This window comes from Actinia tenebrosa, unplaced genomic scaffold (assembly GCF_029948245.1).
Source record: "Actinia tenebrosa isolate PJP-AT-01 unplaced genomic scaffold, QUT_ActTen_1.0 PGA_scaffold13__45_contigs__length_12533684, whole genome shotgun sequence".
Classification (NCBI taxonomy): domain Eukaryota; kingdom Metazoa; phylum Cnidaria; class Anthozoa; order Actiniaria; family Actiniidae; genus Actinia; species Actinia tenebrosa.
Window position 1 is genome coordinate 11,912,396 of NW_028292573.1, and position 20,179 is coordinate 11,932,574.

The window sequence follows — 20,179 nt, forward strand, 5'->3', positions numbered from 1 at the left end:
TCCTTATTATTGAAATGCCCATTACGTTAGAGGAAAACCGGAGCCGTTACTAAGGAAACGTCGAGTCAGAGTAGCACCTGTCTTGCCGCCAAAAACAGGAACCAATCAGGAAACGGGAATTACAATCAATAAAGCGACTTGTTTGAATAATGCCTTTCTACAGGTGCTAGGGGGGAATATTTTGTGGTGAGATTATTCCGAATACCATGTGTTGGCTTTGTTATTCATCTTTATTCACTCGTAACAGCAACGACTTCTCTTCGCCAAGCGAAAAAGTACATTACAATAAGGGGAATTGCCAGCCAAAATAACGCTTTTAACGGAAGTTTCAGTTTCTGGTCTTGTTGCTTGTAGCAGAAAACGTACTTCAAATTATTCAAGAACTGGTGGCTTGCTGGGCAATTCGCTAGATTCACGCAGACCGACCTGAAGATACTACGGATTGATGCTCGCATTTTGAAGAAAACATTCGCCTTTTCTATTGTAATCTTTACTTCATATGTTTAATCAAGAAAAATAGAAAGATATTTCATCTGTGAATGGAGAAAGTTGGATTAACTGACGTCGTTGCTGTGATATATTGAGCAGTTTATATTCATGTTTTGTGACTGAGATTGAAATTCACTTAAATTAGATTATAATTCTTAAACTCATCGACAATTTCCCACAATGGCGAGACCAAAGAGTGTAACGGAAAGAGAGCTTATCCAAGAACAGTTAAGCGAGGCCAAAAAGACTCTGAACAGGCTGAGGCAGATCAGTGACTCGCCTGAGAGAAACGGCGAAGTTAATGCCGAATGGAAAGGTAATTCATCACAAGATCCTAACACATCAGTAAACTCAAGTAACTACTTTCCAGTCGGAGATACGCGAAGCAGTTCGCGTTCAGACGACGTAACATCGCCGTCTGGGAGCAGGCAACATTATCCATTGCGAATTTCTACTGCAGCGAGAGATAATTTAGTTCAAGCACTAGGCTATCAAGTGTCGCAACTGGAAGATGATTTGAAGGCCTCATTACTATCTTATTTTGAGCAAGTTGAACGGCAGAAAGAGGATTTAATTAATAGCTTTAATATCATGCAACAACAATTGCTTCGACATCAACAAATGTGTCATGAGCAGACACAGGAAGCGGCAGAGAAGGATACTATTATACAAGATTTGAAAAAATCGAAGCGACAGCTCGAACAGGAGGTAGAGCGACTGAGGACCGAAAATGAGAGATACGCATTGGAAAACTCGAGCTTCTTAAACGGGTTTGATTCCTCGATGGACTCTCTATCGGATAGTTTAAACTTTGCTCCAAGTTCGCAAAACTCGGGATATTCTAGCGAAAAATCTGACGTTAGTGAGAAACTAATGCAGGAAAATGCTTTACTTCGAGGACTTTTGAGACAGCAAGAGAATCTTGATTCTTCGAGGTTGGAAAGAAAGGTTGATTTGCAGCAGAAGCTGTGCCATTCGTATGACAAGGATTTGGCATCCAAGGATATGCTTATCAAACGATTAAAAGCAGAAAATAAGGGTCTGCAAAGTGATATGCAGTCGATGCAAGATGAAGTTTTGAAAGTAAATGCGAGTCGCTTGAATGCAGAAAAAGAGAAAACAAGCTTGCAGCAAGAAATTCAGTTTAAAAATGAACAATTCCTGGCCTTACGAGGGAAATTGGCTGAAGCTTTGGAGGAAAGAGATGAATTGAATAACTATATACTACAAGTAAATCCAAGTGCTAATGACGGCGATAGAAATTTTCCAAACTGTGAACCTGAGATTTCCCAACTTCGACATAAATGCAATACCTATAAAGATAAATTAGGCGATAAAGAAAAGTTCATTAATTCGATGAAGAAAGATAACCAAGACATGGCTATGACACTCGAGACGCTAAAGAGAGATTTAACTGCTGCAAAAAACGAGGCTCAAAGAATGAAACGAGAAAATGAACGCTTGCAGAGAGAGAATGCTGATAGAGATATCGACAGACTTTCTACGGAAAGCACCACAAAGGCAAGCCATTCTACGATAGCTCGTTTAAAGAATAAGATATCAGACTTGGAAGATGAAATAAGGAAATTACAACGTAAATGCCAAGATGCAGAGAGGAGAGAGGCAGCGCTGAGTCAAGATGTGTTAGCAAACGTAGAAAAACTTACACACGCTGAACGAGAACTTTATGCAACTAAAAAAGAGCTGGTTCAGGTTCGTGGACTTTACGAATCAACCGAAAAGAGGAAAAAAGAGCTGCAGAATGAGGCCGTTGCTGCACGGGAAAAGATAATTCGGCTTGAGAAGGAACTTCGGCTTGCAAGAGATTCAGGGAACCTGGGAAATAATCGTGTAGATCCTGAAGAATTGGAAAGTGAGAACAGAGAATTAAATGGTGAAGTTTCACGACTAAATGATGCCTTGAGTTCAAGCAGGTCAGAATTAAATGAATTAGAAAATGCTATTGAAAGTTCGCGTGAACAAATTTCTATTCAAAAAGTGAGATTAGATGGCAATGAAACGATGATTATGAGGAAAGATGAGCGAATCAAAGAGCTCCAAGAGGAATTAGTGGAACTGCACAATCAAAATGATGCTCTCACGGATGAAATTCTACGGAAGAATCGAGAAATAGAAAGCATCAAGATGGGAAAACTCCTGGCTGAACAAGAAAAAGAATTATTAAAAACTGGAAAAATGCCAGTGAGAAGTTTAAATAAAGATGCGACGTCATTCCCTTGCGTTGAACCATCTACACCAGACAGTGGTTTCTGTGAGACCGTTGGACAGACACGTTGGAGAGACCGTGACGTCGCAGGCAATAGCCGCCATTCTGCAGAAGAATCGAGAAATGAAGAAGATGGAAGACCAAATGAAAGGTATAAGGAGACAAAATTGCAGCAAAGGGTATCTGAATTAATGGAAGAAAACGTCAAGCTAAAAGAGCAAGAAGCTGAGATGAATGATATTTTGAGTGACAAGGAGGAAAGACTTGCAGACTTGCAAGTACAGTGCCAACAAATGAAAGAAAGGGAAACAGTCTTGAAGGAAGAGTTTGAAGGAAAAGAAAATGATTTAATGAAAGCTTTGGATGATGTTAAGCTTGAGGTGTCTGACCTGCAGGATGAAAACTCAAGGTTGAGGGAAAAGGAGAGGTCTCTGGAGGAAGCGCTGAAATATGGGAAAGTTCAAAAAGATAAGACTCAAAATCAAGAAGTGTTGTTACTCGATCAACTCGATGCTCTCGAGTCATCGCCGGTGATGGACCCCTGGGAGCTTGATGCACGAGCGAACGAGCCAGCAATTGGCTTATTTCAACAAGAGCAGGTTCAATCCTTGGAAGCAGGAGTAAATGGAGAGCTTTTGGACTTTAGTGGGCTTCTTGTAAGGACCTCAGAATCAGAGCTGCAAAATGCACCCAATAATAACATCGCGAGCAGTGAGATAATTAAAGAAAATGAAAACTTGAAAAATGAGATTGAAAGTTATCAGGTTCAGCTTAAAGATTTAAGTAATGAGAATAAGGGGTTGAAAGATGAGTTGGAAAAAACTCGTGAACTGATGAAGAAGAAACAGAAAGAATACGAGGATGCAAAGGGAGGGAAGGAAGAGCTAAAGAAGAACTTACGCCAAGAGACTACAGCCAAAGAAGCCAAGATCTGTGAGCTACAAAAAGAGTTAAAAGCCACGAATAAGACATGCAACGATCTTAAATCTCAAGTGGAAAAGCTGAAAGCAAATGCTGCAGAGAATGAAAAGGAATTAAGAAATGCTCAAAAGAAATGCGCTGAGTTAGAAAACAAAGGTGCTGTTAGCAAAAAGGCACTCGAAGAGATGGTGGAGAGAGCAAAAGAGGACGAGGCTAATATCCTGTCTGAACTAGGCCAGGCAAAGACCAAAATAAAGAATTTGGAGAACGAAATAAAAGAACTTCAACATGAAGAAACGCAATCAGGAAATGAACGCAGGGAACTCCTAAGAGCAAAAAGAAACTTAGAGGAGCATATACAATCTCTTGAAAAGGAAAAATCAAAGTTGGGAAAGAAAATGAAAGAACTGCATAATGAAAAAGATGAGATTGCGCAAAAATGGGAAGAGGCGAAGCGTGCTATAAAAGAAACGAAAGGTGAGCAGAGAAAACTTCAAGACGAGAAAGAAGACTTGGAATTTGAAATGAGCGAAATGTTAAAACAGAAGAATCGAGAAATCAAGAATCTAATAGAAGATTTAGATAATTCTGAGCAAAAATGTGAAGATTTGAAGTCTTCTTGGGATAATTATGAAGTGATGAGTTCAGATTTGAAAGGCGAGTTGCTGAAAATCAAAGAAGAATGCATTGATTTGACAAATAAAAACGAAAGATTGTACGACTTTAAAAAAGAACTTGTCAAAGACCTCGAAGCTAAGGACAAAATAGTTGAACATTTGAAAAGTGAAAATGATGAACTACAAAATATAATCAATAATGATGAAAAGAACGTTGAGAAGATGCGAGAGAAAATAAAAGAGCTCCAAGAGGAGAATGAGGAACTGAAAGACGAGAGTGATGAACTGAGAAAAACAGTTGATCAGTCAAATAAAGAACAAAATGAAGTTGATAAATTTGTACATAAGCTGCAAGAAGATAAAGAGAATGCTGAAAATCAGTGGCAAGCAGCGCAGAAAAGCATCTCTGACTTGGAGAAAGCGTTTGGAAAAAAAGAAACTGAAAATACACTTTTGAAAGAAAAGCTAAACAAGGCAGACAGGAAGATATCAGAGCTGCAAAAAAGAGATGACACTGCACAGAACGAGCTAATGGAAGCAGAGAAACGAACTAAGTCTGCTGAGAAAAAGGTTAAAGAGTTAAACAGCGAGTTGCAGAAGAGCAAGGAAGATATAAATTACTTGGAAAATAAACAAACAAAAATGGAAAGCACGATCGCGGCATTGGAGGAAGATCACTCGAAAGCTGAGGAACAACAAAAGATACTTCAGCGAAAACTACTAGAAGCAACGAACCGACTAAATGACTTGGAAACTCAAGACACTGAATACTCAGAAAGACAGAAAAACAACGACAAGAGACTTGCTGATCTTAGACAATATAATGAAGAGTTAGAAGCCGAGAGAGATGACTTGGAATACAAAGTAAAGGATCTTAAAAAGAAACTTGATAAAGAAAAAAAGAGGGTGGATGCTTTAGAAGATGAGTTAGCAGCAAAGAAAATGGAAAGAGATGGTGCAGTACAAGAGCTGGGGCTGTTAAAGAGTAGCTTGTCTGAGACAGAGTTTGAACAAAATGCACATCTAAATGAAAAGGAGAAACTCAAAAAAGATTTCCTTGAATCTTCAAAGAAGATCATTGATCTGGAAGTGGATATCGAGTCGCAAAAGGAACAGATTGAAGAACTGGAAAAGTTACTGGATCAAAAACGAGCCACGGTTCTAGACATGGAGGACGACTTGAAAGAGTCAACAGAATCGCTTGCACGACTACAGACCCAGCATGAGGAAGATGCACGGATGCTGAAGAGTCTCAAAGAGGACAATACAAACCTCGAAAAGATGTTAGAAAAGCAGAAGCAGTTAAGTGAAGGATATAAGAATAGTTTGGCCCAGAAAGAAGCCGAGATAGCAAAGTTAACGTTCGATCTCGACGATGCTAAGGATGAATTGCAGCGGTTGAAGAAGGACTTGGCAAGAAAAGAAGGAGTCAATAACGCTAATCAAGAAGAACTAGAAGAAGCAGAGAAACATCTAGCAAGCACAAGCAAGAAACTCCAAGAGACAAAAAACGCTAATGACAAGGTACTGAATGAAAATGAGAGGCTACAAAAAGATCTGGAAAATGCAAGAAAGAGGCTAGCAGAAATGGAAGGAAATGGAATGCAAATTGAGCCGAACTTTGTAAGTGTTCTGGAGGTAGATCCATTATTTTCACGGAAAAGTAGCGCGCCATCTATCGGGCTGAACTCAGCGGATGGCAGGATCAAAACACTGGATGATAAACTGACCAAAGCACAGACTAAAGTGACTGACTTGGAAAACGAGCTCTCAAAGGAAATTAGGCGACATGAGATAGACTGCATCAAAACCAGGCCAACCCTTCCATACTCAGCGAAAAGATCGGGTTATTACGATGTAAGCGGGATGAACAATAAATACGGGATTAGGAGATCTGATTCAGGTGATTCTGAATTAAGTGGTAGCGTAGACGATTTCTTGGTTAAAAACCGTGGCACTTCCCGAAAGAGGTCCGTGGATTCGACCGATGGGAGCCTGGACAGAGGAAGTGACTTTGACTCCAAAGGGAGCGAAAAAAGTATAAAAGCAATGAGCTCAAACACTCCTCAGACTCCAACTTCTCCTGTATTCAGCTTTGATCTGCCGACGAACTCTAAAAATCAGAGGATTGGAAACCTAGAGCCCACCGCCTCAAAACAACCAAACGAAAGCTTCTCGGAAACCCCAAGCAGAGACCAAGAAGCCAATGAAGACGTTTCGTTTGACCACAGCATTGGTAACCTGAACGAGTTGATCTCAGAGATCAATGAAGCAGAGAAGCAAGACCCATTTCTGCATAAATTCTTGCTTGATCAGACCAGGCCTGATGGCACGAGTTCGCCCCGACAAAACGACAGTTTTGATATCATACAACCAACATATACATCGAAAACACGTAATGATGCATTATTTCAAGAGTCAAATGTTGATAGAGCTAGTGTAGTCATAGCGCCACCGTCAGAGCATTTATTAGACTTTAGCGGGTTTGAGACCGCGTCAGATGTAACGAGCGCTACTGACGTCACAGAAGTGTCCGAAGCAATCCAAAGCCAGAACCAGTTCCTATTGGACTTTGATCCCTTCAGTAACAGTAAAGAAAAGCAAACCAATAACGACGGAAAGGATACAAAAAGGAGTTCTGCAAACAATATAGGAAGGAATAGCTATGATTTTGTAAACGAAGAGCCAGGTGTATTTGACAGTAATTCACCTCGTGACGTCACTGATAACTATTCAACACCGTTTGATATTCCAAATTGGGATGAGGAGAGCAATTCAAGTTTTGAAGCTGAAAGTGCGACGGATTTGTTTGATGATACAGCAATTGAAATGGATAAACCGGTTCTTATCTTGATCAACGATAAGAAATACGACGACGGCAAGGAGACTGGCTTGACTGAAGACAACGATAAGGAAAAAGAAGTCGTTCAGTTGGAGAAAGATTCGAAGATTGTCCCTGTTGCTGAAAACAAGGTTGAGCCTATAGATACATTCACAAGCGAATCTGGTTTTGATTTTAAAGAACAAGATGATTTCTCAATACCCGATTCTAAATGGGTCCCGAGCAAAGGCGAGCAAAAGGCCCGAGAGAAAGGTTTTTCAGAAATCCAGGTCGATATTGCACTTGAGGACAGCTCCAGAGAGTCTTTAGAATCACCCGAGCCATCATCATCACGCAAGCCTTTACAAGACCAAGGACACTTAGTGAAAGATTTCGTACGTTTGTCAGAAGAAAACGAGAAAAAGAAACGCAGCCCCACAGAAAGGCACAAAACCGAGAGCTACAAGAAACAACAGCAATTTGAACGCGATAACCCAGATATTCTACAGGCTAACCAACCAGAAAGATCCTACCAAAAAATTGATAGGGACTCTGACGATGATGAGCCCGTTTCTAGAAGACCAAGCGATATTATAAAGCAACTTGAGCAGGCGTCATTCAGTGTTGGAAAACCAGGTACGCGACCACCTCGACCTAAGCGAGCGCAGAATAAGAATGCAGACTTGAAGAGCGCGACTGGGAACGACGCTATAGAAAGCGAGGCTGACACAAAGCCAGAGCCCAAACCAAGAAGTCAAGGAATAATTGGTAGGGAACAAGGGCGTGGCGGCGAGGGGCGTCCCCAAGAACAGCGACCAGAACCGAAACAGAGAACCATAATGCCTGAGAAAGTACAACCTGAAGAAGACTTTACAGAAAACAGGACGGACGAAGATGAGGACAGACAAACAGCGATAGGAAGACAAAAGATTATGAGTCTGATTGCTGCTTTTGAAGGGAAAGAAGTTTGAATTTAAAAACGATTTTTATCTTATTTTACAGAAAGTATTAATTCATTAACGCTGGGCAACACACAGGATCAAAAGATCAAAAGATTTACTGAAAAAGAATTTGAATAACCATTTATTTTAAATGCCAAATAAACTTTACAACAGGGCCCAGTTGTACGAAGGATGGATAGCTCTATCTGGATAATACTTATCCAGTGGATAAAGGGATACTATTATCCAATAAATTTATCCACTGGATAAGATTTATCCATGGGATAGCACAATCCACCCTTCGTACAATTGGATCCAGATGTGCATCTTGCGAAACACAATTTATGTGCAGCACTTTATGCAACAGACAAAACTCAATTACACTCTAACATTAATACATAGGCATCCCAAAACCCAATGTACACAGTCGATATTTAGTTTGTAGAAAAGATAGAAAAGTAAGACTTGCAATATATATTAGTTATCAGATTTTACAAATGGTCTGTTACATGTATGGTTTGTTAACTTTTAAAAGGTGTGAATAAGTTTAGATTTATAAAGTTCCCATTCATATGGATATTTAAATAAAGCTATTTAAGGAGTACTGTTGATTGGTTGTTAAGAAGTTGGAGGACCATGTGTTATTCTGTTTTGTACCATTTCTTTGTTTAATGGTCGTGCATGTGAAAAGATTGACAGAACCAATACCAAGATAGGCAGTAGTAAACTCCTCTCTCACCTCTAGGGTCTCAGGTTCGATTCCTTGACTCAGCATCAAACAAGAGCCGAGTTTGTAGGGTCTTTTCTGTGATTGGAGGATTTTTCTGTGGTTTTACTCCCAGAAAAAGAACTACTTGGCTAAATTCTAATTGGATTTGTGAGCTAGCCGTGCCTGGGCATTGATAAAATTTTCGATTTTTTAGGCGAAGACACAATAATATGGATACACCTCAAACAAAGAACCTTATTCTAAAATATAGAATTTGATTTTTGCAGAGGGAGGAAAGCCAAACAACCCTCAAAGCACAGGAAAGAACCAACAAACAAATTTAGTCAAATACAACACGTCTACTCGCATGAGAGATGAACTCTGAAAAACAGAGAATTTGAAAAAAAAGTGTTGAAATAAATTTTAAATAATATTTATTTACATAAAATGACACAAGGTTTTACATGCAATTTACACATAAAAGCCTTTGCTCCATATTATTACATTTATGATGAGTACCTGTGTCTTTGTGTGAAACTAGTGTAAGCTGATCTGTCTACTAATGGAGTCCATTGGTTTTCTGCCACAGCTTTCAATCTTATTTAAGTAGTATGGATTCAAGTCAGCTCTTCAAACTTTCCATTATTACTCCAACGACATGTAAGACTGATGTGGAATTCTGCCATTGGGTTGCCAAATAATTTCTATCAAAAGATGATTGAAACAAACATTACAATGGTTACTTGCTGATTTGAAAAAATATGAGCAGAAAAGTTTGATTAAAACATTTTTAAAACAAGTGACAACAGCTTTCAATTTCCAAATTTATTTGGTTGAAGGAGTTCATTCTGCAAGCAAATGGTGAATGTGTAATTACAAGACAGTACATTTCTTCTTGTATTATCACATCTTTCAAGTTTCAGTTTACAAAGTGATTATTAATAGAGTTATTATTATTATTAATAATTAGTCATCAAAAAAAGGATCTTTTAAATGTAATTTATACTTAAAATATAGATTACATGTTGGAAAATGTGCAGGTATTTCTTGTTATCTGATTTGTGTGTTATTGACATTTCAGAGTTTGAGGATTGTTTTGCATTTAAGTAGCTAGATACATGTGGGTATTCCTCTAACACAGATGTCATGTACTGTAACTAATATGCAAGTTTCTAATGGGTCTTGCTTGTATACCCTGCAACATTTTCAAGATTTTCATTTCTATACAGAATCCTCCAGACATACAGCTGTATCATGATATTGTCTGTATTTTCAATACAGTGTATGCTCAAAATTCTCGATAGGAAGAGTATCTATGGACTACTAGATAAGCCATTTAAACTTTAAATTATATAACTACAGCTTCTAAAGAATATCTTACCAATATTCTTGCTTGTTCTGGGGTTAACACATCACCTTCCTTACACACATTATAGTCATTCAAAAGAGTTACAACACCTGCAGCAATAACAATATTAAGACTTTTAAAAATGTGGAAATATTATGACTAACTTTTTAAGATTCGTAAGCTTTTAGGTTTGTGATGCTGTATTTGGACAAGTTGATTCTACTTTTTATTACAAAATGATCTTGAAACTGGCACAACTGTCCAACAGTTTACTCATTTTTTTTTTGAAGGACGTGATGAATGAAAGTAGGCCAACAGTTTATTCATATTTTTTTGAGGGATGTGATGAATGAAAGTAGGCCACTTTCTATTACCTTTTTGAAGAGATGTTGGTAGACCAAGCTGTCTTAAATTTGGCTCCATAGAATGGGGAAACTGATCTAACGGCCCTGTTGGTAAAGATTTCTAGGTTATACCATGTGCATTATTATTTATATTCTTACATCCATATTCTAGTAATGAAATGAATGGTGTGATTCCAGGGGGGATGATATTTGCAGTCCTGTTGCCAGGGGTGGTTATGGGATGCAAACAAACCCCCTTTAATTTCCCTACATTTATATCTCCCACTTTTTAACATTACTTATAACCATAAAGAGTGAAGGATACAGCCCCCCACCCCTCCCCTCTTAATTTCTGAAGTTCTGGCAACAGCCCTGATATTCTGAAGAACCACATGCTAACTATAATTTAAGATAAAAATTTTAAAATTACTAGAGTTTAATAAAGCTGTACAAACCTGCATTTATGGTAAAGTCATAGACTGCTTTATTTCCAGAACGTGCAAAATCCATAATACTGTAATCTTTGAACCAGCTGAAAAAATATTGATTAATTTGAACGTTCAGCTCTAATTTCGTCAAATATAGTTTAGTTGGTACTGTAATGCCAAAAGAAAAGTTTCCTGTTTTTCTTTTTTGTGATATGGCTAGGCATTGCTTACTCTTTGTATCCAGAGGCAGAAGCTTATAACTATATTATATATGTATTGATTTATATTCTTCTAGCTCACATACCTTACGACATCTTCTTTGGACTGATTTGTGAATAACAGACCACACTGACCCTTTAGCCTCTGAAATAACAGTAGGGGAAAAAGTACAAAACTAGGCTTCATTTAATGTTCACAATATACTGATTACTCATGCATTGATAACAGTAATAGAGAAGAGCAGAGAATTTTTAGAAAAATACCTTGCTTAGTTCATGTAGATTTTCTCTGTATTCATCTTCAGGTGTCTTACCAAGAGCAATGATCATAACTTTATTTTTACCAAAGAAAAACCTTTTAAAAAACAAAGAAATATGTGTTGGAATACAATATTTCGTGACCATATCCATGCAGTTATCATATCGCAACTGAATTTTACCAGTAGTAATCAGTATTATATAATCATCTGGCCAAGGCTAGAACCATGACCTCCCACAAAATAGATCAAAGCTCTCACAAACCAATGCTCAACTGAGCTAGTCAGCAGTTTACATCTCTAAAAGGATAATTATGTATGACCCACATACCTACTATGCTTCCATTCTTCTCTTACATCCTTCAGCTTACTATTTCTCATATTCTCCACAGAAAACACATAAATGTCTTTGTATTCATCTATACAATCTTGGACCTGGAAAAATAAGACCAAATTGTACTAGATCTAATTGACAAACTGCATACCTTTACTATGCCATCTTGAAAGGTAACTGTGCCTATGCATCAAAGCAAGAACAGCCGTGACTTTGAAATTGTGTAGTTCGAGTAATTATCCATACCCTCCCCCTCCCTCCCCCTCCTCCCCCACACACACAGGAATTTGGAATTTTTGAGGGGTGGGGGGGGGGGGGGGGGCAAAGAAAGAACAAAATTGCAGAGTTTGTATGGAAAAAAATTGGAATTTCTGGGGATAGGGGGATCCTTAAAAAAATTCATCCGAGGGGAGGGGGTATGGATAATTTCTGGAACTATGCATTATAGAAATCTTTCTTAACACCTTGGACAATTATTCATGTGTCTTTATCATTCCAAGGTCACCCCTGGAGGGAGAGAGAAGTTGGTCTGCAATCCAATGTCATTGAGAGGATCAACAGTAAAATGACGAACTTTCCATTGGATTGGAATGCGTTTGGTACTAAGGGAGGGTGGGTTGGGGATTTCATATCAAATCCCCTCTCCACTGTACATGTGGAAGTATTGACATATTTCAAGAATGAAATACAGATATTTGTTTACCTCTTTAACCAAGCCTGATTTGGTCTCCAGGCCTTTCTTTTTTGTCCTCGTCAAAGAAACTGCAAATACAATAAAGAAAGGGAACTAATTTTTAGAATATAAACAATAAGAAGTTCTTATTCTCTTTGGAAATTGGAGTTTAAAATTTTGAAATGATGTCGAAACCGGTAAACAATCACATACAAAGATGGACAATCATAAACCCAGATCTTAACTAAGAGCCGATAAGAAGCCACGACAATCACTTACCAATCTTATTTCTCTTAGATTTCGGCATTATGGATCAAATACAGCAAATATGTAGTAAAATCTTTATAAAATACAACACGTGCCGCAAGAATTTTCAATATCAATGGGTACATCCGCTGTATCTAACGAAAGCTTTCTCAATTATTAATTTGAAATTCCGCTGATTGAAACATATCGGGCTCAAAAAGGTTTCAATGGTTGGTACCCTAATCATAATGTAATGACCCCCCTATAGGCAGCATTGCACCACCACGTTCTTTCTTTCAGTCGCCGCCATTATGAGGTGAGACAACTAGAAATATAGAGCTACAAAATATTAGATTTTACCTCTTTAATTAAGTTTTTAGAATACAAAAACTGCTAAGTTAGATAATACGTAGCATGGTTAACCGCCTCACGATTTAAAAAATCACAAAAGAAGCATTTTTTGTGTAATTTTGGAGTAAATCCTAAAGCCACGTGAGGAAGATGATTTGGCTTGGAGGATTTTTTTGCCTTATTATTTGGTGCACTTTTTGTTGAAAATTATATATGTATATTGATGTTTATAGGATAGAAGTTCTAGTTACGGCTCTTTATTTGTAGATTTTTTCCTTTTTTTAAGATAATGTTAAAAATCCCTTTTTCAAAATAAGCTTATGTTATATAGCTTGTATGTAGTATCTAAGCTTATGCCTCTAAGATCTATACCTGGAATGATGAAATGAGTCTTATACAAGCTCAGTTTATATGATCATGTCACATTGGATTTATATCAAAAGGCGTAGCTGAATTTTTTCTCCAGTATTCTTATCATCAGTATGAAGTGTCACCCTTTCATGATCACCTTTAATCTCAAATATACATTAGATCCAATATGTTACCAGAGATTTCAGTATCAGATAAAGTTATGTCAAGATGGCACATTAGTCACCTTAACACATAAAAGAAAGACTAACATACGAAACTCTATATATAACTCTATTTAAAGTTGTTGCTGGGATCGAATAAGTATAAATTGGGTAGAGATGCTCTCTTATATTATTCAGATGAGAGATGCATACCTTTGACCCCGGGGGGGGGGGGGTACTCCCCTAATTCGCTATACGGGTACGTGCCGCCAAACAGGGTATTGTTTTCAGCGATTCTACTCTGGAACGGTATATAAAATCACGCTCGCTCTGGAAAAGGGTATATGAAATCATGCTCTCTCCTCTCTGGAACAGGGTTTTCAGCAATCTTGCTCTGGAACAGGGTATGAATTTTAGCGATTTTTACTCTGGAACAGGGGCAGGGTTCAGAGGGCTCAGCGGCACATCCCTACCCTAAATGGGCAAGAGTGCATCCCCCAGGCCTTTGACCATCTTTCAGCATATTACACACTTTCTTAGCAGATTTTGATATTCATGTGTGTCATGTCCTCATATTTCAGTACATTAAGACTTCAAAAGCGGCTGGCATCCAGCTTGCTCAAGTGTGGTAAAAAGAAGATCTGGCTGGACCCTAATGAGAGCAATGAGATTGCCAATGCCAACTCTCGTAAGTTTTTCTCTTTTTCTTTGACAAAGGACAAAAATGAAATTACATTTAACATAAAATTACCATTATCATAAGCAATCTGTTTATCCAGATCTCAATGGACTGGATATATGGAATCATGATAGTAGAGTCCTTTGTCTTTACTTATAAAGAGATGAAAGAATTAAAAATCTATAAATTCAGATAAATTTTTGTTATCACCTCTTCCTGTATGACTCAAATAGAACTAAACTAGCATTGTAGACTGTTTTCAGACAATATTTTCACAATGTAGGCCATTTGCCTTGAGAATGAGACTCTTTGATCAAGGCACACCCAAAGCATTGCATCTTTTTGAGGATTAATGATAAACAAGAAATACTTTGTTAAAGAAGGTATGAAATGGGACTATGTCTATTGCCCATTTCAGCTAGGGTCTTTAGTGTGTAAAAGAGTATTTTCATTATGTAGACCTACTGTATTCACAAGAAGCATACAAGAACAAAAAATAGCTGTTTGTTTATTTGGAATACAAAGCACACATTGGCTTTTTAGATGGCTTTACTAACTACTTATAGTTTGCCACTATTGACATTTTCATGAATATTTTTGAGAAAGGTATACACATACTGAATCTTTAATTCTGTCCAGGTCAAAACATTCGCAAACTCATAAAAGATGGTCTGATCATCAAGAAACCACAAATCATCCACAGTCGTGCCCGAGTACGCATTGCTGACGAAGCAAGAAGAAAGGGACGTCATAGTGGTCATGGTAAGAGGAAGGGTACTGCCAATGCTCGTATGCCCCAGAAGACCATCTGGATCAGACGCATGAGGGTGTTGAGGCGATTGCTTCGTAAGTACAGAGAAGCAAAGAAAATTGATAACCACATGTACCACATTCTCTACATGAAGGCAAAGGGTAATGTGTTCAAGAACAAGAGAGTCTTGATGGAATACATCCACAAGAGGAAGGCTGAGAAGCAACGTTCCAAACTTCTTAAGTAAGTTTCAGTTATTATTATTATTATTGTTATTATTATTTAACTCTTCAAGTGAGAGTTTTTATTGATAGTAAACCCAGGTACCATAGCGATAATACCTATTGGTAGTGTATTAATTTGCCAACATGAGTGCTATTGGCTTCTGAAAGATCTTGTTTACCACTGTTTTAATTGGTACATGCTAATAGCCCACTTCCGAGATATGCTTCGCTTGTCATGCACAAAGGTTTCAGTATGAGGCTATGTGCTAAATGCTCAGTCATTTGTGACAGGCGGTAAGAATAAATTTAATTTAGCACGTAGCCTCATACTGAAACCTTTGTGCGTGACAATTGAAGCATACCTAGGAGGTGGTCTGTTGACACAACAGTGGTGACAGAGAAATCAAGCAACATACTGTCGTTAATCAAGTAAATTGTTCAGTACCTTAACATGCTCTGATTGATGGAAGTACAGGCAAATGGACACCTGACAATGTCTTGCTGGTCAAATTGCCTCGCTGGTCATTTTGACCAGTAATTTTGAGCAAGAAACAAAGTATGACCTAGCTATTTAAGGTATATGGCTGGTCATCATGATCGGTGACTTAACAGCCGTTATTTTAAGCCCTGGAAGTCTATTGTCCAATTTCCTAACATCAATGGTTGTAACTAAATCTCACGAGACCCTTAGAAAAATATGGTTTCTCATGGTGTCTTTGGTTCCAAAATCATTAGACAGAATGGCACGGGTTACGTGTGACATGTGATTCGACTAAATTGTGTGATAAGTGAAAATAGCAAAATGTGAAGCAAGATTCATGAATTCCAGGTTTATCATTTCTACTTTTATATTTTTATGCAGTTTATTCAGTTCATATGTGAAATGTGAATTTTAGAAATATTGATGTGTGAAAAAGTGCCACTTTGAATTAATGCTTTATATTTTGGAACAAATATTGGCTAGACTGAAAAAGGTCTTTGCCTCTGCTAAACTTATCACCCTAAACAAAGTTTATTTGAACTTTCATAACAGTAGACATGTACTACATACCATACCATACATGTATGTATTATATGAATCAATGCACATAATAAGCCGGCCAATCCTTATCTTCATTAAGGTGCGGTGACTATATGTGCAGAGACGATTGCAAGGGTTTGTTTGACCACCTCTGTTTTGGTACGAGATAATGGTCCTGGGCCCTTGCTAAATTTCATCTACTTTAACCTATACTTATTAATAATAATGTATAGTAATTTCATATAATGTCTCATGTCTTTGTTATTTGACTATCTGGAGATGGTTGCAAATCATCCTTAAATGATGTTCTGATGTCATAAAGCATTATTTCTAATGACTCTTTCATTTATTACAGCGACCAAGCTGAGGCTCGTCGTATGAAGAACAAGGCAGCCAAACAGAGACGAGAAGAGCGTCTTGAAGAGAAGAGGAGGGAGATTCTTAGTTCCTATGCCAAAGAAGAGGAGGCTGCAGCCAAGTAGATCTGTTCTTCTGTAGAATACATTGCCAATTTAAAATAAACAAATTCATTGTAACTTTTTTAGTTTTGTTTGATTCTTGGCCACAATCAAACAGCTTCAAGCTCACCATTCTTTGTTAACGGAATGAAAATCTCTCAGGCATTGCATGCAAATATTTTCCGCTGAGCAACAAATTGTTTGATTCTAACACTTTTCTCTAGGTCTTTCCAGTTTTCCTGCCTCCTCAAAACCTTTTTCTAAGTCAAAGAGTTGCCTTGCTCCTACATTTATTTTGATTGCTAGGTCTGAGGTTGTTTTCTAAGCAACAAACTTTTTCAACTGTAAAAGATGTTAAACACTTGTCTCTGGGTTTTCCAGTTTCCTTGCCTTAAACCTTTTCCCAACTTAATTTGTGGGTTGCCGTGCTCCTACTTTGATTAGCTCTGAGGTTGTTTTCAGGGCATTTCGGTAAAAGTTAAAGCAATGAGTTGGTTGGCAGACAAAAGGCAGGGTACATTTTATTCTAACTTATGAATGCTTAGTATGTGAAAGAAAGTGGGGTAGGAAAGGAAAAATGTATCAAGAGAACACACATCAAATGCTGTTTTATTAAGGGTTCTGGCTACAATTCTACTTCACAATATTACAGGGTATTTCATTAGAATGAGACTAATACAGCCTTAATACTCGTAAAAGAAATGCTAGTAGCATTTATAGAGATAAACAGCTGTGTGTCCATCATTACATTGGAGTGTCTGGCCTGCTCTTAATCCATTCCTTAATCCCGGGAATGTCTCCAATGCGTTGACAAAGAGCCTTTAACTCAGGGTACTTCTCAGTAGCAGCAGCCTCAAACTTTTGGAACGTATCAAAAAATGTGATATCTGCATAGGTTAACTGAAAAACAATTTGAATACTTGTAAATCCTAGACGTCTTTAGGATGCCTGGACCTCAAGTTCACTTGATTGACTGTTAAAAACCAACCACACCCTATTTCTATTGTTTGATGTCCGGTTTGAATTTTGATGTAAAACCTGTCCTGGGTTTTAAATTCAGCATTAATACTAACAGGGGAGAGGGGGGCTGAATTGAAAACCCAGAACAGGTTTTCCATTGAAATTCAAACCCTCCATCAAACATTAAAAATAGGGCTTGGTTGTTTTTTAAACTAGTTAAAACACGTGCTCGGTTTGCATTGAAATCCAAGACCAAGGGCCACAATGCAAACCCTCACCCTAGCATTTTAACCTTTATTGAAATAATGTCTCCAAGTTGAGGTTGGATTTGATAAAATGCAGTAAATGTATAAAACACAAATTCCAACCCATCTTTTCTTGGTCACTGAAGCAAATTCAGGAACTTGGGTCTATTCAAAGCATTTTCTTCCAATTAGTTAACAAGGCTTGCACATTAATCATTTTTACCTTGTTACCAACAAAGAACCCCTTGCCGTCATTGTTGCTCTTCAGCAAAGCTGTCATCTTGGTCAGGAAGGCAGGCAGTTGAGTGTTGTCAAACTCTTCTTTGGCAGCTTTCTAGAGAGAGAAATTTGATAATTTTCTTTTAAACATGTAATACAATTATTACTGCAAATTTTTACTCGTTACTGAAGACTGAAGTCAAAATTTTACATTAAGCATCAAAATCTCTGGTGATTTTCATCAAAATTGGATGATGTGGCAACGTGAAATGAAACCATATTTTTAGTAATTATTGTGCAAAACCCAGGTCTTGACATACTCAAGGACTCGGGGGCCCTACAAGTCCCAAACTGCATGTAATCTTTCCTATAAGACTGGGGCATGTCAGTTATGATTATAAATCAATACCTTTCTTTCTTCATCTTTTTCAAAATATATCTTGACTACTTTTCCAAAGCAATCACCACATGCATCAGTGATCTGATCACAGAGAGCAATCTCAAAACTGTCAGATGGACACAGCCCTGGAAGCATTGGTTAAATGTGTTAATACTGTGGAAAAGGGGTGGGGCCATCATGGGGTGTAACCCTCTTTCATTTAACCAAGTCTCCCCTTAGACTAAAAACAGGGACTATGGAGATGGGGGGGGGGGGGGGGGGGAGGGGAGGTGCAATAGTCCCCACCCCCCACTTTACCTTTTCCCATACTATAGTCTCTTATATTTCCCAATCTTGGTCCCTCCACCGTCCTTGGAAAATGGTGTCTTTCAGCTGTTTCAGTTTCAGCTTTTTCAGTTTTACAACCCACCAAGCCTGGGCTGCCTGTGACAGCATCCTTTAAAGTGGAGACAATTTAGTAGAAGTAGCAATATTTAGTGAGACTAAAGCCCTAGGCCCTCTGTTTCTGTAGGGATGCTTGTCCAAACATTTTACCTATAAAAGGTACCAATAATTATGTACGAGTGGAAATTGACAGAAGTGAGATTAATTACCATTACCTGACAAACAACCTAAGAGGTACAGGATTACTCTGTGGTCGTCCTTTTGAATTCGTGACACCATAAGAGGTAACAACAACTCGCAGATTTGGACCCTAAAAGGTACAATGAGCACCCCCTCACCCTTTTCCAAACCCAGTCTTTCCAGGCCTTTTTGCAGTCCCTAACCACTTCAGTGTGTTTGTTCATATATATAATTACCGTTCTCTCTTGCAACATATCGAGCAATGGCCATGGATTCGCATAGCTTCTTGCCATCCACCTCAAGCATTGGAAGGTATCCCATTGGACTGAGACCCTCTGCAAGGCAAGAATTAAATGAATTTATTCATTTCAAATCCATATGTACAGATTCCAAAGTGGCTTACTTTAAAGATGCTTTGCATGTAATGGCCAAAAGTACAAATCTTTGAATATCAGTATAAATTGACTATTTTGTTGTGCATTCGATTGTGTTCGCTTGATTTAGTCAAACTCTTTAATTTTTCGAACATAAACAATCAGATTCAATTGCCTTCGCTCTTCCTCGAAATTGTTTAGAATCGAAATCAATCGAACTCGATCATTTGATTGACTGTTTTCGATTGAATTCGATTTCCGAATTTTTGAAAAACTACGCCTGGATAAGAACCATTACAGACTGACTCGTGAAAAAGAGGGTTCTATTAAGCGTGTTTTACTTTATTCAAACGTATATTTATTGAACGCTGACTGACTGTTCAAATCATGGCTGCAGGGGGAAAAAAAAAGAAACTTATGTCTGTCTGTACATTTTTTGTTTTTCAACATTCAACTCAGCCTGCATAATTTTGCAGGTTTTTTCTGTGGGGGTAATATTTCTTTGGTTTTTGATCGATTGCAAATTATCGAAGAAGATCGCATTATATCAATTACATCAAAGGATTACTCTTGATCAGTTGCACGAACCTTGCTTTTTCTTTGCCCATTCTTCACCTGCAAACCTCACATCTTCAAACTGGACTCCAGCAGCTGCAAATAAAAGTCTAATAGCTTCTGCTCGGCCACGAGCATTGAAGTAATAAAGCTTGTAATTGGGCATTTTGCAAAGAGAGTTATTTGCGAGTAAACCGATCCGGGGTAAACGATCAACTGTTATATAACGCTACTAGCCTGCGTCGCTTAAGTTGCGAGTGAAGGCGTGACTCAGCGTTTTCCGGACCTCCCTA

General features: G+C 38.0%; 4 protein-coding genes across 4 annotated transcripts in view; 2 read left to right on the forward strand and 2 right to left on the reverse strand.

Annotated features, from left to right (window-relative positions):
- The window catches only part of LOC116290138 (uncharacterized), a 34,700-nt gene extending 26,080 nt beyond the window's left edge, over positions 1-8,620 (forward strand). Inside the window, exon 6 of the mRNA XM_031697133.2 lies at positions 652-8,620. Coding sequence (XP_031552993.1) covers positions 652-8,046 — 7,395 coding nt within the window. The 3' untranslated portion in view covers positions 8,047-8,620. The remainder of the gene's footprint in view (positions 1-651) is intronic.
- On the reverse strand, positions 8,131-12,734 carry LOC116290128 (mRNA turnover protein 4 homolog). Its single transcript, XM_031697121.2, has 9 exons — positions 12,607-12,734; positions 12,358-12,416; positions 11,652-11,755; positions 11,328-11,418; positions 11,150-11,208; positions 10,873-10,949; positions 10,448-10,522; positions 10,107-10,183; positions 8,131-9,429 (listed from the first exon to the last, which is right to left on the reverse strand). The coding sequence occupies exons 1-9, from the start codon at positions 12,632-12,634 to the stop codon at positions 9,343-9,345; spliced, it is 657 nt and encodes a 218-aa protein (XP_031552981.1). The 5' UTR covers positions 12,635-12,734; the 3' UTR covers positions 8,131-9,342.
- A 96-nt stretch (positions 12,735-12,830) lies between these two features.
- LOC116290129 (large ribosomal subunit protein eL19) lies at positions 12,831-16,647 on the forward strand. The gene is made up of 4 exons (XM_031697122.2): positions 12,831-12,889; positions 14,018-14,124; positions 14,755-15,109; positions 16,467-16,647. The coding sequence occupies exons 1-4, from the start codon at positions 12,885-12,887 to the stop codon at positions 16,591-16,593; spliced, it is 594 nt and encodes a 197-aa protein (XP_031552982.1). The 5' UTR covers positions 12,831-12,884; the 3' UTR covers positions 16,594-16,647.
- Positions 16,648-17,162: 515 nt separating this feature from the next.
- LOC116290139 (hematopoietic prostaglandin D synthase) lies at positions 17,163-20,154 on the reverse strand. The gene is made up of 5 exons (XM_031697134.2): positions 19,920-20,154; positions 19,194-19,292; positions 18,403-18,518; positions 17,998-18,108; positions 17,163-17,469 (listed from the first exon to the last, which is right to left on the reverse strand). The coding sequence occupies exons 1-5, from the start codon at positions 20,050-20,052 to the stop codon at positions 17,314-17,316; spliced, it is 615 nt and encodes a 204-aa protein (XP_031552994.2). The 5' UTR covers positions 20,053-20,154; the 3' UTR covers positions 17,163-17,313.
- Positions 20,155-20,179: the final 25 nt, after the last annotated feature.